Below are 19,136 nucleotides of genomic sequence, written 5' to 3'. Positions count from 1 at the left end.
GTAACACAATGATTAAAAAGTTAGTGCCCCATCTGCATTGATGAAGCATGTGAAATAAGGAGTCTGTTTTGAAAACAAAGTGCAGAATTAATGGTGACTTTAAAAATAGACTGTCATAATCTGGGACCAATGCTAAAAGGTACTTTCTCTTGAAAACGTCAACAATGGCTTTTGTTGCATTAAAGGTTGACAGTGCTGAATACACACATGCCATGGTCCACTAGATTAGAATAGGAGTGTGAACTGGTTGTTATAAAACTGAGAATTTAGGTGACATGCCTATCTCTGCCACGTGTAAATTGGAAACTATGCTTAATCTTATTCCACAGATCTTGGTTACTTAATAAATAAGATACTAAATTTACTGTTGTGTTCTTGAAGGGGCATTTTCAGGTCACTGTTTGCTTATCTGGTGCACAAGCATATGGCACTTAAAGTTCTGTTAAACTTTATTCCTTTATGGTCAAAAGTAACTAGCTTGGTGTCTAAATGACAAATGTTCTGAAATGGATAGTGATAGGACCTATTTTAAAGCAAATATGGTTATCCTACTCATGTCTGTCTCCTAAATTTTTAGGAGGTGGGGAGAGCTCACAGACGAAAACCTGTGGTAAGTATCAAACTACCAAAAAGAGAACTGATCTGAAATTATAACTCTGGCAGTCTTTAGATCAAAGTAAGGCACCAATGTGTCATCTTCTGTGGCTCAAAGTAAAATTGGTACTTTGATGGTTTTGTCCCTCAAAATCTCATTATACTGAACCAGCCAAATTTTTTTTTTTTAAAGCCTCCAAGTCCAGAAGATCTAGCAGTCATCTGTTTCACCAGTGGAACTACAGGTACACTTATGCTGGACTTTCTATATTCTACTTTTATGGACAAAGATCATTCAGTAGGCTCCTTAACACATGCTCAGTGTTTCTCCTTCTGCTTCAGCATTTCACCTGTTGCAGCAGAAAGTAGTGGATGGCAAACTTGCTTTAGAACTTTCAGGGTTAGCCAATGGGAAGTTGAAGTGCTTGACAAATAATTCCTGGAGACCAAAATGCACTTTCAGAAGTGAGGTATCAGGATTTGCTTGCTGCTAACACAGAGGATGAAGAGCTCTGTGTAGCCTGAAAGCTTGTCTCCTTCAACAGAATATCTTACCCCCTCCTTTTTTCTCAAAAACAATGAGACTTGTATTAAGAGAATTTGTAGGATTGAATTTAAAAGTGAAGACTTCAGTGTTTAAACTTTTTCAAATTCTTTCCAAAATCCTTTCCTTCTGAGATCTTCAGCTACCAAACATGGAAGATATTAAAGGCCTTCTGTCTGTCTTTATTCCTCAACCATTTGAACAGAACTGGTGCTGTCTAACTTTGCAAACCTGTTAACAATTCTATCCCTTCAAGTTTTACTTCATTCATACCATTAGTCTTTGTTTTAAATGTTGTGCATCTATCCATTAAAGCTCTTTCTAGACTTCCCTAGAGGTAAGTGATAAAGTGAATATTATCTCAACTTGATATTTTAATGTGTATAAACCCTTCACTGTTGCATTTTAATATTTATTTCCTCTTTAGGAAACCCCAAAGGAGCTATGATTACTCATCAAAATATAGTGAGCAATGCTTCAGCTTTTTTGAAAGCTACAGAGGTAAACTTAAAGGCTAAGTCATTCAACGTTTTCCAGACTCTTAGGGCTTTGCCCATAAGAAGGAAAGCCTTTTCAAAAAGAAATGGCATTGAAAATATCTAACACTGTTTTGCTAAGTTCTTTAGGCTCCTAAAGTCTGGCTGATACTACTTGAACCCATCTTATCAAAACTTCACCAGTATAAGACAGCTGTTCTGAAATTGGCAACTCCATACAGTGAATTCCTGAAACTCCTGCTAATTGCTCTCCCATCCCCCAAAACATTAAAATAAAATATCAAATCAGTCTCCCTCGCTTAATCCATTGGTCAGTGACTGATTTGACAGCTTGCTACTTAGTGACTTCCCAGGCAAGAGATTGGTAAAGCTGCAAGCTTTAGACTAGTCCAAAAATCTGCATACATTTTTCTCATGTAGTTCCCTCTGACAGATGGGTTCCCCACATCTACACTGATCTCTGTGTAGAAATTATTGCAGTGACTTAAATTAGTGTCAAGGTGAAGCAAAGTCCTTCTAGACATCTTGGAGCTAATTATATTAGGCAGGGTTATAGTGCAAGTTGAACAATTGACGACGTATACCCTGAAACTTCCCCATCTGAAGGCTTGTCTCCATTTGCAAAAATGACAGCATCTAGTTTAGCTCCAGCTAAACACATGCGAGCTAATTCCAGTTCAAACTCCCTCTTACCTAATGTAAAGGTGGGGGTAATGCTTTTTAGCTATTTGAGATCTAGCCTAGGCTCCTACCCTCTTTTCAATAAAGACAAATCCTGAAAAAGGGTCAGATGAGATGGTTTCCCATATTCCTTTTGTGTCTGCTGCTCTCTTGCAATACAACAGGGTGTAAAACTAATTCCATTAAATTATGTAGTTTGTTTTTCCACTGGCTCTCTAGAGCAGATCATAAAATAGCTTCCTCTAATTTTCCAAGTCTAATTTGGAGACTACTGTGCCTCTGGCCCAATGAGTTAAAAACAGGATGGCTAAAGTTATTTTATGGTCCATACCTTTGGAGAAGCAAGTGCATGAGCCTGCAAGAAGCATAACGGTTCATACTCGCTGTTGGGTGCAGACTGACTAAAACCTAAATTTGCTGACTAGAAAAGCAAGCAGTTTTAGGATCATGCAAATATAGATGTAATCCAACAAACACAATCTTGGAACTTAGAAATATTAACTTGGCAAAATAAAGAACCAGGATATAGGACTTTTGGGGGGAGGGAACTTGCCCTGAGACAGTTTAATTTCAGAAGTGCTCTTAATTCACTCTGATCCCATTGAAGTCAGTGATTGATTTAGTTTCAACACTGAGCACTCATGAAAAACCCATCTTGAGGTTTTGGAGATGTATAACTGTGTTGCATTTCACCTTGATGTGGATGATAACTCAGATGTGTGGAAGCTGGCCTTCAAAGCTGTCCAGGAATGACTTTTTCCTCTGTTCTGCAGTCTGCCACTTGGAGACCAAGCCCTGGTGCAAACCTACGAAAGCTATTCATAATGCAGAAGAAAAGGGGGCTGGGGGCTCTGAGAGGACTTGTAGAATTAGAGAAATGTAGACCTTGAGTGGTCATCTGGTCCCTCCTCCCCATGATGAGTCAGTATACCTATATGAAACTGTTCTTAAACCACCAATGACAAGTATTCCACAACCACCCTTTGTAACTTATTCCAGTACTTTGCTATCCTTATAGCTAGGTTAGTTTTTCCTAATATCTAAGTCTCCCTTGTTGCAGATTAAACCTATTACTACTTGTTCTACCTTCTGTGGACATGGAGAACAATAGATGAGTCCTCTTCATAACTTATTTGAAACTTGAGTTCCCCGTTGGTGGTGGTGAAGACTAAATGTAATCCATAACTCTACAGTGAAACACCTACATTCATTAGATGAAAGTAACTAGTCAACCTGGAACAGTTACCTAGTTAGTGAGGCAGCTTAAATTGCAGGTGGTTTTGTTTTGATTCTGAAATAGCAAAGTAGTGACTCTAATCAATAAGGTGGCGTTTGCCTTCGATCAAACATGCTAATGCTTTTTTAAAGTGAGAAAACATTTGGGGGATTTGTAGAAATAAACAGTCCGTTTATATATCATGGTAAATTTGTTCCATTAAGTATCCACCTCCAGGCTGCAAGTAGGAACCCTGTCTTGGGTTGACAAGAATGGACAAGTGTTATAGGCAATATTGCTGAACTGTGGTGGCTTGTGCACTACTTCTGTTTACTCAGTGGTTCTCAACCAGGGTTAGGTGTACCCCGGGGGTATGCAATGGCCTACCGGGGGGGGAGGGGTACTCAAATCATCTAGATCACTGTTTCTCAATCTGAGGATTGTGACCCTGGGAGGGGCAGGGTTGCAGGACAGGTTTCGGAGGCTACAAGTGCAGGGCTGGCATTAGGGGATGCAAGAATGGCAATTGCGTGGGGGGGCCCCCATGAAGCTAAAGTACATGCTTAAGCCTCAGGCTTCAGACGAGGCTTGCATGTGAAAAACAGGCTCAAGTATCACAGTAAAATTGAAATATATATTGTACTTTGATTTATTTTATAATTGTATGGTAAAAATGGGGGGGGGAATATTGTCACAGGACACTATCGAAACTTTTATGTATGATTTTTGTAAGCAAGTAGTTTGAGGTGAAACTTGGGTACAGTAGTCTGGAAAGTTTTGAGAACCACTATGTTTACTCAAAAAGAAAAGGAGTACTTGTGGCACCTTTAGAGACTAACCAATTTATTTGAGCATAAGCTTTTGTGAGCTACAGCTCACTTAAGCTTATGCTCAAATAAATTGGTTAGTCTCTAGTGAGCTGTAGCTCATGAAAGCTTATGCTCAAATAAATTGGTTAGTCTCTAAGGTGCCACAAGTACTCCTTTTCTTTTTGTGAATACAGACTAACACGGCTGTTACTCTGAAACTGTTTACTATGCTTTAGCTACCTATTAGTCTGTTAGTGTACTTATAGTAAGTTGGGCAAAAACTTCTGAGTGGGATAAACAGTGTCTCTTCCTACCCAAGGCACACCGCTTCAATCTGGTTCTTTTCAACATGTACATCTTCTGAGCACTTGACTACCCTTAATTGTCCCAAAAGTGACTTCCTCTATCCTTGTAGGATAAGGAAAGGGACAATTCTGAATGGCTGCTGTACACATCCCAACACTAACATCCAAAAGACAGAACTCAAATCTAAAACTTATGTCAAATGTCTCATCCCAAAGCTATTTGGAACTTTCTTTGGTCAAAGTATGTAAAAGCCAAGAATACCTTTTTACAAATAAATAAATTTGAAGTCTGGGGTGTGTCCTAGAGTTGAGAAGTGTTACAATAAGCCTCTGTGCTACAAATTGTCATTAATTACTGTGAAAATTTAAGTCTGTTTCTCTCTCTCTCTCTCTTCCCCACCCCCCTCCTGCTTGGCATTTCCCTCACAGAAAGCAATCATTCCTGCTACAGAAGATGTTCTGATCTCATTCTTGCCCCTGGCCCATATGTTTGAAAGAATTGTGGAGGTAGGAATCTGCATGTACTATATTACTATTCAGAAATCTCACTTTTTTTTACAGAGTGCATGTGTCTTGAACCCCAGTGACACACACATTTCCTTTTTGCCTCTTGCACACATGTTTGAAAGACTTGTCCAGGTAAGTGTCTGAAGGAAACAAATTGTTGTCCAGATAACGTGAGTATTGGGTATTTCACTTCCTGTTAACTACGAGCTTTAGCTTTACTGAAAAGTAGATATTTTCAGGAATAAGTTTATTAAAAACTATATAATGGAGCACTAGATCTTCTTTCAAAATACTTATACTGGCCACGATTCTTTCTCTAATGCAACTGGTACTGCATTGAAATGCCATGCTCTTCATTGGTAATTACCCTTAGCTAGCCATAATAGTCTGCGAATAGTTATGTTCTCAGATCATGCAAATTTAGGTTAAATTCAATGGAAAAACATCACCAGTTCCAAGAATCCCATTTCCAAGAAGTGATGGTGGGATTTTTGCTTTTGACCTCATAATGGACAAATGCCTCCATTCTTCCAGAAAGTGAGATTTTTGGAATTGATGGTTTTTCATTGGATTTTTAAAATGCTAACAAAACTTGGAGCTGCTAGGCCATGCTGTCTGATAATTTGGCAAAGTCCTAGGACCCCTAATTTGGGGGATAAGGGATTTGACAGAACTCTATTTATAAAAATAGTCTGGATTGTGTAATCAAGAACTCAGTGAAGGCCATAAACACTAACATTGGGGTGCTGGAGCAATTTATATAGTGGGGGTGCTGAGAACCATTGAACCAAACTGCAAACCCTGCATGGGTAACTCTTGACCCTATTTCATGAAGGGAGGCTGAAGTGGAGACTAGTCAGACCAAATAAACGATGGCCTATATCATCAGTAGGTAATGCATGCAATACAGAAGTATGGCATTATAGTAGAGTATGTCAGTAGTCTGCATAACAGTGACTTGGGGTACCAAGCTGCTTAAGATGGGGGTGGGCAGGTGTTATGAAGGCAGATAGCAATTTGGAATATCCAGGTCTTATTTAAGACTTCAGAGTTGGGTTACATTTGAGTCTGAATTTTTCCAGCTTTCAGGTGTCTGTTGCAGTTTAAAAACCATTAAGGCCTTTCCCTTGGTTTAGTTGCAATATTAACTCTGAAGGTCTTAATATTTAGAGTGCAAGAGGCTGGGAGTGCTGGTGGTGTGACGTGAGTGCAGGTAGGGGGAAGAGTTCTCAAGGGTGGAATTGCGGGGTGGGGGTGACTGATTCAGTATGAAGAGGCTATTGCCACTGTAAAATTGAGTAGTGGTTATTGAAATTCAGTTCTACCAACACTTATTCTCATTGCTTAAAGTGTAGCAGCCAGCTTGCTAGAGCAAACTATCTGAACTGGTTGTCCCTGTAGTACACTGGCTTTCTCCTAGTTCAGCAATCTGTATTGGCTTGCAAAATCACGAGTAGTCTGAAGACTTAAGCAGCTAACCAGACAGATGGGAAGTTGTGATGTAAACAGATCTTTCACAGGATAAAAACCTGTACTTGAGTGCTATGTAGTCCAGGTATTCATAAGAAACCCAGAGTACTCTGCTTTAAAGTTATCTTGACAGACACATTGCTCATTTAAGTTCCTTCTAAATACATTCAAAGTAATGCTTTGAGTTTCTAGCTCTTCCTTTTGTCTAAGGAAACACAATTTGGAGCCCAGAAATTTTGTAATTCAGATCTGTACCCCAAATTTCATGGTGGTGGGAGGTAATTGGGCTTCCACTTGGACCATGCATCCAACATTTCTAGGCTGAAACCTAGTCTACCTCCTAATTTCAGATCTAGAAAAGGTTTAACTGTGGAGCTGTCGGTGTACTTATATTTGACTCCACTACTTCAATAGTTGGAAAGCTTTTCCAGAATGAGGTCACTGTTACCACCTCCAGTTATAAAAACTACATAAACTGCCTATACAGCCATTCATCTCAACTGAATCTTGTGCTGGGGGAATGCAGACTTTCATTTGTTCCTATCAGCGTTGGAGTCAAATGTTGATTACACACGTGGCAACTCCTTGGGCTACCACTTAACTAATAGTAACCCTATTCTAGCACACCACTATGAATGATTAACGAGAACACCTTGGCCCATTCAGGCATGGGAAACCATAAGGCTTATTCTAGGCAAAACCGCTTCTCTTGGCCCAACGGTCTTCAAAATCCTTTGCTGACTTGACTGGGGGCAGCAAGTAGGAAAAGCTATGGGGAAAAATGGCACCTTGCCATCCATTGTAGGTATATCACCTAAAATAAGTTGAATAGTAAACAAATGACAAGACAAGTTAGCCATGCTAATTTATTCATCGTGGTATGCAGTCGTTGCAACATTTTCTTGCTTAAGGATGGTGTAGGGAATGAGTGAAAGACTGGGTGGCCTCAAAAAGAAACCACTGTGAATTAAGAAACATATTAGCCAGTTTATTCTAAGACTTAAGCTGGGTAAAATGTGCAGCAGCCATCACTAGAGCTACAGTCTGAATCTCAAGAGTTTCCTTCTTCCCCTGGCAGCCTGGACATTAGGTCTCTATTCCTGCTTCTCTGTCCTCTTCTTCCTTAAATCACAGGGTACCACTCTGGCTGGAAAGACCCTGACAGCCAGCTGCTGAGTATGCAGCAACTTGACTGTTAGCTATCCAGTAGGAACAACAGGGGTCCAGTGTGGGAAGGATTTGGTGGCAGTGGGACTCTGCATTTGGGTAGGGTACAGAGGACTTAATGAGGGAAAACAAGAGGGCTTTCAGTTGCTGGTGAGGAGAGAAGCCTTCCCTCCCCACTGTAGAGAGGCGAACTGATATTTCTGAAAAACAGGAATGCCCTGTTCTCGGCACGTGTGTCAGTGCTCAGTCTCTATTGAAAAGCTGGTCCTGAGTCTTGTAAACCCCAGCAGACTCTACCTACTGCAGACTCTGGTCACCTGAAAAAACTGTAGACCAATGAACTTGGCAGACTGAGTACACTGACACCTTATGCAGGTGGTTGGTGACTCTGCCTGAACTGATGTGCAGGGGAAGAATGCACTATATAGTAGCAGAACATGGGTGCGGGATGTTGAGCCTATATTGCAGGGCTGGGGGTAGGGGGAGAGGAAAAAGACAAATCTGAGGGCAAGGAAAGAAAAGCATAGAAAACCACCCAAGAGAAGGTACAGCCAACAGCAAGAATCAGTAGGGAGACCATTTTTGGGGGGGGAGGGAAAGGGACATACAGGATAAACTATAACAAGGGGGTGGGATTAGAGAGGGAAAACAGGGGTTCATTGTAGTCCTATTTCCTTCCCTGTTTTTAGCCCAAAGGGGGGAGTGAGCTTGCTTTCCTCAAGGAGGGGGAAGGGGAAGAGTAGGCATTTCTCCTGTTGCCAGAATTGTCCCAGGCCCACCTCTACCATCCACCCCCTTCAATCCATCCTTCTGTGGAATGGGGGCAGGTAAACCAAAACGCAGAAGTATAAAACAAGTGGTGAAGACAAGCATCCATATTGTCAGTCAGACAATGTGCTACCTTAAGTGCAGACGTGGGAATTTCTTGACCTACAGTAGGGAAGCCAAGTAAATGGGAACAGACATTCTGCTTCATAGTTGGTTTCAGTATTTTAATAGGTGGGTCTAGAGTTCCTGTAGTCACAAGTATATCTCTGCTACTGCCTGCTTTTCAATCCCTGCCACTGCTTGCCTACCTGGCCAGTGCTCTCCAGCCACTGTGGTTTACTTCTGCTGTTAGGCTCCTCACATGCCTTATCCCACTGACTTAAGGTCCCTGGCCTGCCTCTGCAGCTTAGAATCATAGGACTGGAAGGGACCTCAACAGTTCGTCTAGTCCAGTCCCCTGCACTCATGGCAGGACTAAGTATTATCATTCTAGATCATTCCTGACGGGTGTTCGTCTAACCTGCTCTTAAATCTCCAATGATGGAGATGCCTTGTCTCCCTTGGTGCTTCATCTTTCCTGTCCTACCCTGAAATGAAACACTTCTCCAGAGGCTCCCTCCCACCACCACTTCCCAATTGTTATAGTGGAGCTGAAGACTTAAGAGGACTTAGCATGGGTGGGGTGGCAGCTGCCAAGACTAGAGAAGATACTGGATCATCAGTTTAGCCTGCTCTAAATGTATCTCTTTAACTATAGCTCATGTACTAAAAGCAGTTTTACTATCTTAACAGTGTGTGATTCTCTGCCATGGAGCTCGGATAGGATTCTTCCAGGGGGACATCAGACTACTTATGGATGACTTAAAAACACTGCAGCCAACTATATTTCCTGTAGTACCAAGATTGCTGAACAGGATGTTTGACAAAGTAAGTCCAGTAGCATTAATCTAAAACTTGACAAATTAAACAGAAAACCACTTTCCGAAAGCTGTGCCAATAGTGAGGTAGGACTTGCTAGCCATCGAAACCTGGGATGGGTCATTAATTTCTAAAACATATGCCTGCATATACAGTACTGTTAACCTAACTCTAGGGATTTAAACTGTAGTTAATGGTTGGCTGTTAGATATCCCTAGAAAGGCAGCATGTTCTGGCGGAGACCAGACTGAATCAGACCTGGGTTCTAGTCACTAGCAGAGTTGTACCTCCTGTGTGGCCTTGAGCAGATCACTTAGGGCTTCGCTTCATAAACACTTAGGTCATGGCAAGATGAGGTGTAAATCTATTCCATGCTAGCCTGATGTGTGCTAAGTATTTATGTGGATGCTGCTGACATGCACCAGAAGTTCCTCAGTGTACTCTGATCTACCCTGGTTTCAAAGCAGGGTAGGTCAACGCTAATGAACTGTTGGTGCATGTCAGCAGAGTCCATGTGAATAATTAGCACAAATCAGGCTAGTGCATGATAGATTTACACCTGATCTTACTATGAATTAGTCATGTAGACAAGCTCTTTGCCTCTCTGCATCTTAAGTCTCCCGTCTGGGATAAAATACTTCTCAGTAAAGGCTTCTGAGAAAAATTTCTTCTTTTTTTTTTTTTTAAAAAGACTTTGTGCTTTCCCATAAGGATAAAGGAACACTGTCTTACAAACTTTCTAATACAAGATTTAACTTCTTTCATATTAGATCTTTGGACAAGCCAATACTTCACTGAAAAGGTGGATCCTGGACTTTGCTTCCAAGAGGAAAGAAGCAGAACTTAGAAGTGGCATAATTAGAAAGAACAGCCTGTGGGATAAACTGATCTTCCGCAAAATACAGGTATGCTTGAAACTGTCTCTGCTCACACATAAAAATTCTCATGTTATAAATCTTTGGAGGATTACTCCTTATTAGTTCTAGTGCAAAAAAACATTATGAAATAGATTCTCCTGAAACAAATCTGTCTTGCTTCAGACAGGCAAACAAATAGCATAGAATATCTGAGTAATCTCTTTTCTCTACAATACATGTTGATAACTGTGTGCTGTACAAAGGCCTCAAATCTTCAGTAATCTCACTTGACTATCCTTTCTCTGTTAGACTCTTTAGGCTCTCTGAAGTGCATTAAACTGTGAGACTTCCTACCAGTGTCCTAGCTGAGTGGTTAACATCTAAGATATTTGCATCTAGTGACCTTGCAATCACTGTATCCAAAGCACTTTCTAATAACTGAACTGTAGGCATCAGACTATGATCACTCAATGTGAATGAGGGAGTGATTAGCTGGGACTCCCTTCAGCCTGGGTAAAGGATGTCTTAGCCATTCAAGAACCTATGGCTATATATGAAACTCAAAGTAAGCAGTTTGTACTTTTGGTAGTGGCTGGTCATTTTAATCCTAAATGACCTGCACCACTGACTGCCCCTCCATACTGTAACGCTGATGTCTAGCATGGTTAATCAGAGCAGTTTCACTCCCTCCCATCCTCCCTACAGTAGGACTGCTGCAAAGCCAAATCCCACAGAGGGGGCCATGGCTTTGGGCTCTGCAGACTCAATTGTCTGTGTGTGCCAGAGATGTAGTAACAGCACAGTGTGGTCTTTGTGGACAGTGATTGTAGAAAATGGCTGCAAATAACTGAGTTTAGTGCATGAGCATAAAGCATGTCAAGAAAAAGGTAGCTCCTCCTTCTAGAACAGGATACCTTTCAAAACTAGACGTGAGTGCCCAGCACTCCTGTGACTCGTATTGGGCGGGGAGGAAGACTTCTGACAATCTCTCATTAAAATGCTGTTAGTGTCTGGAATACCTTGTCTGTCTGTGTGTGTGTGTTGTTTTTTTAGGCAAGTCTGGGAGGAAAAGTAAGACTAATGATCACCGGAGCAGCTCCTGTGTCTGCAAGTGTACTGACCTTCCTAAGAGCAGCTCTTGGTTGTCAGGTGAGTTCAGGTTTCAGAGACCAGATTGCATGCATTCATGTCTGAGCACTGTATACAGTACTAAACGCTGGCTGGAAATATACTCATTAGGAGCTTGCAACAAGAGCTTTATTAAGGCTTTTGCTGTTTTGGTCAATTTGCTCTAATGCAATACATTCTAGCAATGGTGCACTCCAGGTAGAGTGACTACATTGACTAATGACTATTGTTAGAACTGTACGTGAAAGCTGAGGCAGAAAGACACATTTTATAAACTACACATCTCAGAATTCACAGCTCACGTTTATCACTAGAGCTCTCTGATAATCCAACTGCTTTCTCTGGTGTCTTAATATCCTTAGCAGCACCCTTAAAGTGTCTTTGTACTATGAAAAGACATGCCAATGGTGGCATGAGATTCCATGGGTTTTTTCTTTCCTTTCCCACTCCATATCAAATGTGACCTGTTTCCAAGTCACTCTTCTAAATGACAGTCTTTGGATCTAAAATTCTGGCTGGGTTTCCTTCTAACTGGTGTATACTCTAACTAAACCTCAAACACTTGAGTTGAATTTGGGTAACTAGTGTCAATGTGAGGCTGAAATATCCCCATTTAACTCTGGGAGCATTTAAAAGACTGGCAGTTTAAAACACACAAACACCACGAAGAATCATGAGTAGGAATAGAGGTGTTTTTTACCTCTATATTTGGCACTGGAAATTAATAATGGGCTCTTCAGCCTAGCAGAAAAAGGTATAACACAATCCAGTGGCTAGAAGTTGAAGTTAGACCAATTTCAGGCTGGAAATAAGACTTATTTTTTTAAGTGAGGAATTAACAATTGGAACAGTTCATACCAAGGGTTGTGGAGGATTCTCACTGACAACTTTTTAAATCAAGACTGGATATTTTTCTAGAAGGTATGCTCTAGGAGAGTTGTGGAAGTTCTTTGGCCTGTGCTATACAGGAGGTCAGACTAGATAACCACAATGATCCCTTCTGGCCTTTGAATCTATGAAGGGAATTGGCTGTCAGCAAAAATGTTCTTAACCAGGCCACGTTAACAGTTGGGCTCAGTGTTTTGTCGTTCTGCTACAGAACTGTAGCTCGTCTGCAGCAGGCAGATGGGGGGGCAGGACATGCAAGGGAGGATGCAGGATTCCTGTGGCTCTGACTTGATGGGATCCTGACTTCTCTTCTCTTCTAAGAATGAAGATTTAATGCACAAAAAATAGAGGTGCTCATGACAGCACCCTCTAGGGCCTCTTAAATTAGTAAAGCTTCATCTAGGATTTTTACCAGCTGGGGGAAATCAAACACCTATTTTACTCCTACGAAATAGGTTCTGTTGGAGTAAGCGCTTTTCAGGGAAAAACTCCCTCTGAATCCAAACTTTGCCAAATCCAGTTTGTTCAAGTGGTGGTCCTTATGCTTATTTCACACCTGGTACACATTGAGCCCCATTGCACCTCAGACCAGAGATTTGAGGCAAGTAGTGGCCATTGGTCCAGGAAGGACTGAAAACTTTGAAAATGTCTTCTGATGAGGTAATCTGTCCTATCCTCAATCCCCCTCTTTATCAGGCATGGTCCTCCTTAGACGCATCAACACCAGAAATCACTTTGAGGAGAAGAGGATCCTACCCTTCTGTCTGCAAATCAGAGCATGCTTCCAATTGTGGAACAAGACCAATCCAATTTTCTAGCCAAGCCTTCCCCTAGAGGGAATCAAGCCCAGGCAGAACCCATAGGAGGTCTTGGAGCATCCTCCTTCTCGTTATGACTACCCAGGGGACCATAGGTACCCTATGGCTTGGGGGTGGAGGTGGCTGGTTGAGCCTTCATTTTAGCCTTACTGGGCTCCTTGGGATTCATGTAAAAGATGACCTGGATCTGTGCAAGAATCTCACTGATCCTTCTCTCCCAGCCAATATCAATCTGCTCTGTCAGTTTCCAGAGGAAGAAGTCAAACTGGATCCACCAGTCCTGATGGATGTCATCCTCCTCACCTGATGAGGCAGTTGCTCAATCATTCCCTCCCCTGCCTAATGACCACACCCAGTATCAAGAACTGTTAAAGGGTGGTAGTCAAACTCCAGATACCACTTGAGGAGGTCTAGGACACACAACATGGTCTACTGGACATTCTACAACACTCTGGCCCCAGTAGAATCTCCCAGTCAGAGGCCATTTTGGAATCCATGGGTCTCTGCCATATCCCTGCCTCCTATACCCCTATCTTGGAAAGGCCTGAGAAGTGTTTTCCATGCCAGCTAAAGGGGTGGAATTCTTATTTACCCGCTCAGTCTTCAACTTGTAATTGGTGCAGGCAGCTACAGAGAGGTCCATGATACAGCACCAAGTCTGCTCCACCTGGCAAAGGCACTAAATGCCTTGACCTCGTGGGGAGGAGGGTATTCATCAGCTAGTTTCCAATTGAGTTGCTAACTACCAAATATTGTTAGCAAAATGATTTTTCTGGAATTCAGAGACAAACTTCCCCAGGAAGACAAGGCTCAGTTCCAAGCTCTCATGGGTTGGTGTCTGAGAGAACTTCAAGCAGTAGTGGACACAGCTGACTTTGCATCTAGAGTCATCACCACAGCTGTAGTCATGAGGCATGACTCGTGGCTTCACTCTTTGGGGTTCCCCAAGGAGCTCCAGAATATCAGAGAAGCCTGGCACTTTGATTAATCTGATCTCTTCAATTAGACTGACAAGTCCTCCCTCTCGCTCTGGTCCCCAGCCTTGTTGACAACACACAAGCAAACCTACAGACCCAGACATCTTCCTTCCTTTCACCCCTTGCTCCTCCCCACCCCAGCACTTTATCACCAAAGCCCTTATACATCGCCACACAAACTGATGGGTTGGATTACAGAAACCCCTTTGGGACTGCCACCTGATATGCAGAGACTACCTCTGCCCCCGTTTTCCCTGCCAGCTAGGGACCTCAGTGCCCTGCCTGGTTGTGCCGGACATGCTAGCCTGCTACAAACAGACCCAGGTCTGAACCATGTCCCCCAAAAGCTGCAGGCTTAAGTTAAAACAGCTTAAGAAGTGCTCCTGTTGCCAGCACTCAGATGCTCAACTCCCAATGGGGTCCAAACCCGAAATAAATCAGTTTTACCCTGTATAACCTTTATACAGGGTAAACTCATAAATTGTTCACCCTCTATAACACAGAGAGAGAGAGATGCACAGCTGTTTGCCCCCCCCCAGGCATACTTTGGGTTAATAAGTAAAAAGTGATTTTATTAAATACAAAAAGTAGGATGTAAGTGGTTCCAAGTAATAACAGACAGAACAAAGTGAATTACCAAGCAAAATAAAATAAAACATGCAAGTCTAAGCCTAATACAGTAAGAAAACTAAATACAGATAAAATCTCATCTTCAGATGTTTCAATAAGCTTCTGTCACAGACTGTACACCTTCCTACTCTGGGCACAAACCTTTCCCCTGGTACAGCCCTTGTTCCAGCTCAGGTGGTAGCTAGGGGATTTCTCATGACTGCAGTCCCCTTATATAGCTTTTGCATAAGGTGGGACTCCTTTGTCCCTCTCTGGGTTCCCACCCCTTCTTGTAAATAAGCACCAGGTTAAAGATGGATTCCAGTTCAGGTGACATGATCACATGTCACTGTAAGACTTCATTTAACCACTTGCCAGCATACAGGAAGACTCACCAGTAAACAGAGCCATCGACAGTCAATTGTCCTAGTTGATGGGAGCCATTAAGATTCCAAGCCACCATTAATGGCCCACACTTTACATATTTACAATAGGACTTCAGTTATATTTCATATTTCCAGTTTCAGATACAAGTGATACATTTATACAAATAGGATGAGCACACTCAGTAGATCATGATTTTACAAAAATATCTGAGTGTGAATATAATATAACTGGAATATGCATCATGCAAAAGGTCTCTTCTAAGGTATCATTACAAAGCTTATAAGTGCAATGTCACACAAACAACCAAGGTTTCAAAGACCCAGGTACATAGCTTCCTCCACCTCTACAACCACTGCCCAGCCCCACCTGTCATCCAAGGGTTTCTTTTGATGGGATGCCTAAGGACCATGTGCCATATTGATGCCAGTCACATTGCCCCCAAACCTTTGGTAGCTGCCTTACTTCACACACAATTTGGAGGCGGTAACAGACAAGTGGGTACTAGAAATCCATCCAGTTGGGCTATACACTTGAGTTTCTCATCTCCATCCCTTACCATTCCCTTCTTTGGGACCACTCGCATGGGGACATCCTTTGTAGGAAGGTGAGTGGCCCAGAGAGGGGAGCCATAGAGCAAGTGCCGTCCTGATTCCAATGGAAGGGCTCGTACTCCCCATAGATCCCAAGAAAAACAGACTAGGTTGAGAATTGGTCTCCATGTCAATGAAATACCTTTAGTCGCAAATCAAAATTTTTGTAATTCCCTCCCTGGAGGAGAACACGTTGGTTTGCAGCCCTTGACATGAAAAAGGCTTGCTTTCATGAGGATGTTCACCATTTCCCCCCGAACATTTCTCAGATTCATGGTATAACAAGAGCACTGCAAGTTCAGAATACTCCCATTTGGGTTAATGACAGAACCCATAGTTGTCATGAAAGTCTGCTCTGTGGTAGCAGCCCAGAGGAGATGCAACATCTACTCAGTCTTCCCATATCTGTATGACTGGCTCCTAACAAGCAGATCGAGCTAAGAGGTCCATTCTTCCTCTAACTTCTGATATCATTGGAGTTCTACATAAACAAATGCAAGTCCACTTGGACTTCCGCTAGGAGTGACCCTAGACTTATCCTCAGGAAAGGCTTACCACCCCATAGACAGACTTCAGTCTGTGGGCAGCCTGATAAATCAAGTCCCCCTCAGACCTCGCACCCCAATCAGGGTCTGTCTTTCCCTGCTTGGCCATATTTATATACATAACATCACTTGCCAGCCTCCACCTCAGTTGCCTAAGGGCTTGGCTTTGGTCTTCTTTATTCACTGGACAAAGACAACCTGTATTTCAGGGTAGCAGTCTGACCTTTTACAAGACTATCATATAAACAGACAAAATGGGAATAGGTGCAGGTAGGAGGTCCATCTCTCCCACCCATAAGATGGGGAATCCATATGGACAGTCACAGTGGACACGGCACATGCATTCCATGGGAGGCCAGAATGCATGTCTGCTGAAGGTGACGGCAGCCTGCAGTGAATTCATCCCCCTCATATGGTAACATCACATCCAGATAGTCATGTTGTCTGATGCTGGCCCTTATAAAAACAGGGCAATGAGATTTCTGTATACATAGAGGAAGGAATTTATGGAACTGGTGCATCCAGAACCACATCACTCATCAACATACCTACCAGGTATGCAGAATACTCTAGGAGACAATCTCAGCAGGCAGTCCTCTGCAGACACAAATGGGAAACTTATAATTGTCATGACCAAAATCTTCACCCAGTGGGGGTACACCATCTTGGTCTGTTTGCGCCAAACAAATGCAATTTCTACTGCTCCAGAGCAGCATGAGGCAGAGACTCCAGGGGTGATGCCTTTTCGTTATCCTGGATGGACCATCTGAAGTATGCCTTTCCTCCCCATCCCTTTGCTACCCAGGTTCTCTGGGAAAGCTTGCCACAACAGCACCAGGGGATCCTCATCACACCCAATTAGCCCAGACAATTTTGGTTTGTGGACCTTTATGAATGTTGTCCGTCCGTCCGTCCGTCCTCCCATCTATATTCAACTCTTTCCAGATATGTTGACTCAGAAGGGCAGGATCAAACATTCCAATCCAGACTCTCCATTTCACAGGCTGATATTTGCATGGATCCTAGACCTAGAATGTTAATGTTCAGAAGCTACTGAGCTATCCTCAGTCGCCACATTTTTTTGTGAAGATTTTTCTGCTATGTAGCAAAATGGAGGTATCACCAGAATTGGCAGGGGGGAGTGGGGTTTGTTCCTTAGTCTGGTGTTTTTTTTATAATCTCCTGCCCCTCAGTGTTAGGGCTTTCTGTTAGCTTGTCCAACTGGCAGAAATAAGCTCCCTCCATCCTCCAGTGGAGGGCTGCTCTCTCTACTCACCCTACCACAACTTGATTCCTGAAAGACCTAATTAGCACCTTCCCATCAGTGATAAAGTGAACACACAATGGGACCTAAACCTGGTACTCTGAGCTCTTACCAGACCATCCTTTAAACTGAGGGCTATATGTTCCATGTCTCACCTTTCCATGAAGGTTGCTGTCTTAGTTGCTATCTCCTTAGCCAGACGGGTAAGCAGATTGGGAACACTCGTGGCTGACCTGGAATACACCATATTTCATAGAGTTAAAGTCCTCCATCTCCAACATGAAACTCATCCTAACCTAAGAGTTTCACATGAACCGGCATATTCACTTAACACAGTGGTTCTTAACTTTTACTGCAGCCTGCACCCCTTTGGTTCTCAAAATATGTATCTCGCATCCCTTATTGTAGGTCAGTTCTTTAAACCTAGATATATTTTTTGTTTGTATATTACAGTAATCGTTAAATGTATAATGTTCATAAATACATAGGTTTGTTGGAACAAAATAGTTGTACTTGCGTGCCTGTACTTAATTTGTGTGTTCGACTTACCTTCTAAAAAAATCTGGTGCGTCTCGCACACCCAGAAAGGGCATCTCGCACCCCAGGTTAAAAACCGCTGTTAAGACTTAACAGTATTCTTTCCACAAACCTCTTGCTTCCAGCAAAAAAAAGACTGCACTCCCTCAACATGAGACTGGCCTTTGACCTTTATCTGCAAAGAACAAAACTAACTGGACAATACAGACTACTTGTTACTATAGCAGCGCGGTTGCATTATCAGTCCAGAGATACTAAGTGGATCTCTGGATACATTATTCAGTGTCTTCAGTTGGCAGGTATTCCTCCCCAAGATGGGGTGAGGGCCCATTTTTCAAGAGCACAAGTAACCTCAACAGCATCTTTGAGATATTACAATACCAGACCTTCGTAAGACAGCTACTTGGAGCACCATCCGCACATTTACAAAGCGAAGACATTTATGTCTTAGTTCAGGCTTCTTTGGCAGATGCAGCTCTGACATTGACAGTGTTAGATCCATACCAACTGACTTCTTGCACCCTCCTCCTGTTTGAATACTGCTTACCAATCACTGACTTGTGGAATATACACAGGAACCAGCACTCGAGGAAATGGAGGCTACTTACCTATAATTTGGAGGTTCTTCAAGATGTGTAGTCCCTATCTATATTCCGCTGCCCACCGTCCTTCCCCTGATTTTTTTCTTTTCAGTAAGAGAAAACTGGAGAGGTGTTGGTTCCATGCTGCCCCTTATGCTCTCTGTTCAGAGCACAAGGAGAGCAGTTGCAAATGCATGGATCAGTGGACACTATTTGTTATAAATTTCCAGTCTCTGGCATACCCGTCCCTCAGGTGGAATACAGATAGGGACCACACATCTCAAAGAACCTCCAGTTACAGGTAAGTAACCTCCATTTCCTCCATGGTTAGTCCATTTTTGAGAATTGGTTTTGGCTGGGACTTAACCATCTTGTGTAGGCTTTATAACACTGGTCAATAATGCTTTTCTTCCATCTTTAAAGTTGTTGCCTGCCTGCCTCTTGGTGGTATAAGACTTAATTTACCAATGCTATAATGC

At 42.5% G+C, this 19,136-nt stretch overlaps 1 protein-coding gene across 3 annotated transcripts in view; it reads left to right on the top strand.

The window, feature by feature from the left end:
• Positions 1 to 19,136, top strand: part of ACSL1 (acyl-CoA synthetase long chain family member 1) — a 62,677-nt gene that overhangs the window by 34,869 nt on the left and 8,672 nt on the right. For 2 of the 3 annotated variants that reach the window (XM_077815542.1, XM_077815541.1), the window contains 7 exons: positions 578 to 610; positions 788 to 839; positions 1,566 to 1,639; positions 5,076 to 5,153; positions 9,351 to 9,485; positions 10,247 to 10,381; positions 11,387 to 11,482. In XM_077815542.1, the coding sequence (XP_077671668.1) occupies positions 578 to 610; positions 788 to 839; positions 1,566 to 1,639; positions 5,076 to 5,153; positions 9,351 to 9,485; positions 10,247 to 10,381; positions 11,387 to 11,482 (603 nt within the window). Of the gene's footprint in view, positions 1 to 577; positions 611 to 787; positions 840 to 1,565; positions 1,640 to 5,075; positions 5,154 to 5,207; positions 5,286 to 9,350; positions 9,486 to 10,246; positions 10,382 to 11,386; positions 11,483 to 19,136 lie in introns of all 3 variants that reach the window. The other variant, XM_077815544.1, reaches the window with a different exon arrangement.

The sequence above is a fragment of the Eretmochelys imbricata genome, chromosome 4 (genome assembly GCF_965152235.1).
Source record: "Eretmochelys imbricata isolate rEreImb1 chromosome 4, rEreImb1.hap1, whole genome shotgun sequence".
NCBI lineage: Eukaryota > Metazoa > Chordata > Testudines > Cheloniidae > Eretmochelys > Eretmochelys imbricata.
This window is presented reverse-complemented; position numbering and strand designations above follow the sequence as displayed.